We start from the raw sequence: 6,000 nt of genomic DNA, 5'->3' as shown, positions 1-6,000 counted from the left end.
CTAGGTCATTTCAGAAATCTTAGTGGAAGTATTGTCTTTAGAGAACATGAAGAGTGGAAATGGAAATACATCCCCAATACACTAAAGTGTGGTGCCAACATGTGAATGATTTCAGGATGCTGCTCTTTCATTATTTATCATTTATGGCTAGAGATTTCAAACATCAAATACCTGAAGATTTGAATAAATTACCACTGAAGAAATTGTCTATTCTGCAGCTCCACTGCAAGTTCTTCTAGACCAAGCATAAGTTACTGCTGCATGTCTTTATTTGCAGCTTTTAACTCACACAACAGTGATGGTTTCTTTTCCCTTCCTTCCTTCCTTTAAACTAGCTTAGTGCTTTAAAAATTCAGCACTGCCTAATAGGGCTAGGTGGCTTAAGATTATGTGAAAAAAATATTTGCTGAAAAACATGCCTTTAATTCTTTACAAAGCAGACATGCATTTGCCAGTTGTGGCCTATGACCCTTACTACAAAATCGTTCTCAGGATTCAGGAAATTAAATTGAATTTCATCTCTTGAGAGTCAATGTCTGCATTCACTTCAGCCTCCAGAGGCAGACATAACTGGCAAGCTGTGGAATTCCAGATGCAACATCTCCTAAATCTTTCCTGCCAGTAGTCCTACTTTTTCTACACAATTATTATATGATCTCATAGCAATCATTTCTATACTTAGGATGGTTTTAGCTATTATGCTTTTTGCACTGAGTGGAAGAACATCAGGGCTGAATGTCTTCAGACAAAAAGGCAGCTGAATCAAAATTTCCAATATGCTTGGTAAATTTCCCAACTCTGGATGATGAACTACAAAAATAAGTGGAATTTCTGACAAGATAAATGCCCTTTGGTTTTCTGAGTACTTTAATCTTTGGATGGATTAATCTCTTGAATATAAAACCAAATTTTAAAAATTCATTTGAACTGAATAACTTCTTGGTTAGTTGCAACAATAAAAAAAGTGTAAATTCTTGCATGGCCTTTTGTGATCTTTTGTGACCTCCTTATAGCCTGGCAGAGGTGAAAAGGTACCAGTGATATACATCCCTTATCACCAAGACAATAGACCAAGTCTTGCACATGACAATCTTCAAAGCAAGATTAGTTTACTTAGGTATTTAAAATTGCCTGGAAACTACAGAGAGAGTAAAGTATCAATGGCATTGTCTTAAATGTAGGAACACACATTTCGCAGAGTTCTGTGTGGAACTAACTAAAGTTCTTGCTAACAGTCTGGATTGCAGAATTGAACAAATTTATTGTATTTGTGTATGACAGTGGAAGATAGGCTAAAAATCAAAGTGTTTTTGACATACTGGATTAATATTTTGGAAAAATAAATTATATTCAACAGAGACAGTAAAAATGGAGAAATATTCAACCATAGAAATATGAACAATGGGTTAGGTGATCTTGAGGGAAACAGAACTGACCAGAGCTTAAATTTTATCACTGAGTGATACTGCTGTTAAAACCAAAGCTTGCATTCCATATGGAAGCAGGAAAAGGAGTACACACTGTGACACCTGCATGATTATCCATCTTTTCTTATAAACAATTGCAAGATCCCAAGTAGCTTATTAGCTGCAACTTTGGACTGCAAATGAGATACAAATCAGTTGAAGACAGTCCTGATGAAAGCAGGAGGACACATCAGCTCTGGAGATGTCCTGGAGGGCCTAAAGGACAGTGCCTGGAAGTGGGCTTCACCTGTGTGAAGACTGAGGGGAATACTCTGCTTGCTCTCCCTTTGGTGGCCATGTAATACTCTGAAATCACAGCAAGGGAGGTTCAGGTTGTGCAGTAAGGAACAGTTTGCAATGGCAAGCCAAAACAGGTTGCCTGAGGAGGCTGGAGTGGTGCTATGGCTGGAGGACTGCAGAATGGGTTAGACAACACTTGTCGAGAATGACACATACATGTATTTGATTGTGCCTGGGGGCAGAGCCACGGAGGAGCTGACCTTGCAAGGCTCCTTCCAACCCTGCTTTTTCTTACGTAAAGAGCATTATGCTGTTTCCTCCCATTCCACCTTCTTCATTCAGAGTTTTCCTGTTCTGCCTTCAAGCTTTCCCTTATCTCCAGCTACTCTTCTAAAAATAACCTTTCTACTGCCTCTTTCACTATTTTATGCATATGTAGGAAATGCCCATCAAGACGGTTCTGTGGATGGACAAGACTGATCTCATCCATGGAAAAGGACAGGACTACTTCTCACCATTCACAGCTATGTACTGTGGTTACAGAAAGAAAATTCTGACTGCAGGATTAAGACCTAGACAATGAGAAATATTTTAGCCACCAATAGGAACCGGGACTGTAGCTGAAGTGACAGCTTTCTACATGCAGGGCAGAAAGAATGGAAGTTAGATGTAGCTTTATTTTTCAATATTGGCTCTGGACATGTTATCATTATGAGTCTGATAGACATTTTCCCACTGTTTGATCTGACAAAGCTGAAAGGGCAGTAGGTCCTAGTAAGCTTAACCCGAGCGTCCTCCTGTTTTGCTGAGAGGAGTTAGTTTGGGAAGACAAGGTAATTACACTACGTAGAGAAAAGGTGAGCTCAGACCACAAGCCCAAACGGGTCCGACTGCAACACACTGGGTACAAATCGACATCGCTTTGAACATCTTCCCTCGGTGCTGCTACCGAAGGGGGGGATGACCTCAGCCCCCCGCGATTCGGGGAAGGCTGGAGCCGCTCAGCTTGCGGCCGGGCGGGCTCCGGAAAGGCGGCGCTGCGGGGGGAGCCCCGGGCAGGTGAGCGCCCCGGCAGCCCGGCAGGGAGCCGCCCGCGGGCTCTCCGCGCGGTTCCCCCCGCATTTCACGTAGCGCCGAGGAGGACGGACCGGAACGGGAATTGCCAGCCCCGTCCCCGATGCGCGGCGGCGGCAGAACGAGCAGCGGCAGCAGCACCGCCCGGCTCCGGCCCGCGGGCCCCGCACGGGGCTGTCGCTCCCCGCCTCGCCCGGCGGGAGAAGGGCGCGCAGGCGGCGGGAGGCGCTCCCGGGCCGGCCGGGATGAGGGGGCGCGGCGGGGCGGGCTCGGCACCGCCCGCGCCCGGCCCGGCCCGCGCACGTGGTGGGGGGGGCGCGGGCCGCCCCTCCCTGCCCGCCCCCCGGCGCGGAGGGGCGCGCTGTGCCGGCGCCAGCCCTCTTCGCCCGTTTTTTGGGTTGTGGCTTTTTTTGTTTTTGTTTTTTTTTTCGAAGTCTTGCTTAGCAAATTGCGCGTGATGAGCTCATGATGCCGCGCCCCCCCCGCCCAGGCTGGGGCAGGCAGGGGGACGTGAGGCGGGCGGGCGCGGCCAGCGGCGGGGGCTCTGCGCGGCCGGGAGGAGGGGGAGCTCCCGGTCCCACGCTGTTTACTGGACTCGGGTTGTGAGGCTTTTCCCTCCCTATTTTTTCTTTTTTTTTTTTTTTTTAATATATATGTATATTTATTTATTTATTGCCCCTGCCCCGCTGCGTGGCGGGCTGTTTGCCGCTCTGTTTGCAGGTGGATCCATGCGCTCCCCCAAGAGCGGCTCCGCCGCCGCGCAGCGCCGCGCCGGGGCGGGGGGAGCGGCCGCCAGGTTCGGCCCCGCCGCCGCCGCTGCGGGGGGCGGCCCCGCCCGGGCTCCGGGTGGGCAGGCGTGAGGCGGGCGAAGTTTCTGCGCGGCGCCGGGCCCCTCCGAGGGACTGCGGGCAGGGACGAGCCTGGCCCCGCGGTGCTGGGGGAGCTGACTCCGCCGCCGCCAGCAGAGCAGCCCGGCTTTGGCCATGAAGAGGAAACAGAAGAGGTTTCTGCAAATGACGCTGCTCTTCACCGCGGCTCTGATTTTCCTGCCTGACATCGGCCTCTGGTCTCTGTACAAGGAGAAGCACCTGGTGAAGCCGCCCGAAGCCGCCGAGCCGCAGGTAGGTGCGGCGCCGCCCGGAGCGCAGCCCCGGGGCAGGGCAGGGCAGGACGGGGCGCAGCCGCCCTCGGGCACGGCCCCGGTCTCGCCCCTGCGGGGCCCGGCTGCGGCCCGGGGCAGGAGCGGCAGCGGCAGCACGTGTGTGCCTGTCCGAGCGCCGCGCCCGAGAGAAAGTTGTGAGAGCATCTGAGCCTGCCTTCCCCGGCAAGGGCGAGGGGTGAGCCGCACGGAGGCTGCCTCTGAAATTAGGAGGACGTGGGATTTTGTGCGTTGGTGAGCTGACTGTGATGCTGGGCTCTAATTTTCATTGCAAGAAGTGGAGGTTTTAGTGCAACTTTTTGTTTGCCTGCCTCTCTGCAATACTTCTCGAACTGGCGTGTGGCTATAGGTCCACTGAAATTGATGAGGTCCATGTAGATGTCTTACCCCCGAGATTTTTTGTTTCCTCTTCTGTTGTAAATTCGACAGAAGGGTTTGGCAGAATTTTTTTTCTCTTCTGAATATTACTGTTGTGACCTGATGCTGCAACGCTGTGTTTAACTGCTTGTCAGACTGATGTCACAAAGAACTTCCAAATATTTTCAGTTTACAGTTTTCTCGATCACTGTTATTAATAAGAGCAGTTGACATAGGCTATTTTTTGCTTGAGTTATTCTTCAGCTTGATGGGTTTATGTATGGCTCATAAATCACAGCATGACCTGCATTAAGTGAAGTTTAGTTTTAAGTTGTTGTAATGCACTTCTTCATAACCCTGCCTGTAATTTACCAAAGCTTGTGTTTGTTCTGTTCAACGGTACAATGCTCCTACACTGTAATTGTCAGTGTAATTTAAATATAGCATGAATGTTACATAGATCATTGGTAAGAAATTACGGGATAGTATAATGCTTTAGCTTGTTTGCCACTTACATAGCCTTCACATTAGAGTGTATTAGATGGCATCATATATCATTTTAGTGTATTAGTAGCCTTCATTTCAAGGGTCATCACCCATGTGTGGTCAATGGCTTCAACTGAGCAATAACATATTTGATTCTTTGTTAATAAGGGTATCCATTACAGAAGTTAGTCCTCCAAAGCGTTGTAACTTTGGTTAGTGAAATATGCTGAATGTTACTAGAGAAGGAAGTTAAGGATAGCTTCTTAATTTGAAGCTTACTTTATGTTTCTGTGGGTTTTAAAATGCAATAGGTGTTGGGTGCTAAAATTTAGTTGGAAGTAATTTCTGCTGAAAGAAAATTATGCATGATCATAAGTGTCTGTCATTAGTGTACAAGGTGCACTCTGCAGTCTTTGCAGCCTCTAATTTACTTTGTGACTTAGGAAATCTAAGGTATTCAATGCAAGAAATGATTTCCATGTGTGCTGCATGGCTCTTTAGAACACACATGCCTTGAAGAAATTTCTAATGTTCAAGAGTGCTTTCCAAGTAGAACATGATTTGATAACACTGAAAGGGAGCTTTTTTATTAAAAAAAATTAGTTCTGGATAAAGTGGTGTAAGACATAGATGCTAAGCATATGTCAAGGACTAGTGAGGCTTTCTAATGAGATCCCCAAAAAATTTTTCATTCTAAGTTTTCTGAAAAGGTCTTTTTGCTATCTTCCTTTTTTCTCCTCCCCCTTTTCCCCCCCTTCCCTTTTCTCCCAGTCTGAATACTAATTGAACAGTAATGGGACTGTTTAATGGAAAAACAATAAAAATGAGCAGTGAAACTTTGAACCTTACAGCTGACTCTAATGTAATTCTGTTATCACGGTAAGTATTGAAATCATGTTGGCAATGTCATTACCCAGTGAGGGTGGAAGGCTGAGGTACAGACAAGTAATGTAATCAGGTTCCTTATGTCTTTTGATGTGCACATTATAACCCAAAATACTTACAAGCAACAGGGATTGAAATACAAGTTTGAGTTCAACTTCCTGAAATATAAAGAAAGTCTAAAGACATCTTTGCAACTACCCCTCGAAATGAAAGGAAAGACTGCATTAGAAATAGTATCCTAGTAGAAATGTAACTTCTTTTTCCCTATTAAGTTAGTAGCAGGTGAAAGAATTTAAACCCTCAGCGCAGTTATTCTTTGCCCTTGAGGTATTC

General features: G+C 47.0%; 1 protein-coding gene across 1 annotated transcript in view; it reads left to right on the top strand.

Moving 5' to 3' along the window:
• The first annotated feature begins 3,651 nt into the window (after positions 1–3,651).
• GALNTL6 (polypeptide N-acetylgalactosaminyltransferase like 6) overlaps positions 3,652–6,000 on the top strand; it is a 431,047-nt gene continuing 428,698 nt past the window's right edge. The window contains exon 1 of the mRNA XM_058024028.1: positions 3,652–3,901. Within this exon, the coding sequence (XP_057880011.1) occupies positions 3,764–3,901 (138 nt within the window). The 5' untranslated portion in view covers positions 3,652–3,763. The remainder of the gene's footprint in view (positions 3,902–6,000) is intronic.

This window comes from Melospiza georgiana, chromosome 5 (assembly GCF_028018845.1).
Source record: "Melospiza georgiana isolate bMelGeo1 chromosome 5, bMelGeo1.pri, whole genome shotgun sequence".
In the NCBI taxonomy this organism is placed as follows: domain Eukaryota; kingdom Metazoa; phylum Chordata; class Aves; order Passeriformes; family Passerellidae; genus Melospiza; species Melospiza georgiana.
This window is presented reverse-complemented; position numbering and strand designations above follow the sequence as displayed.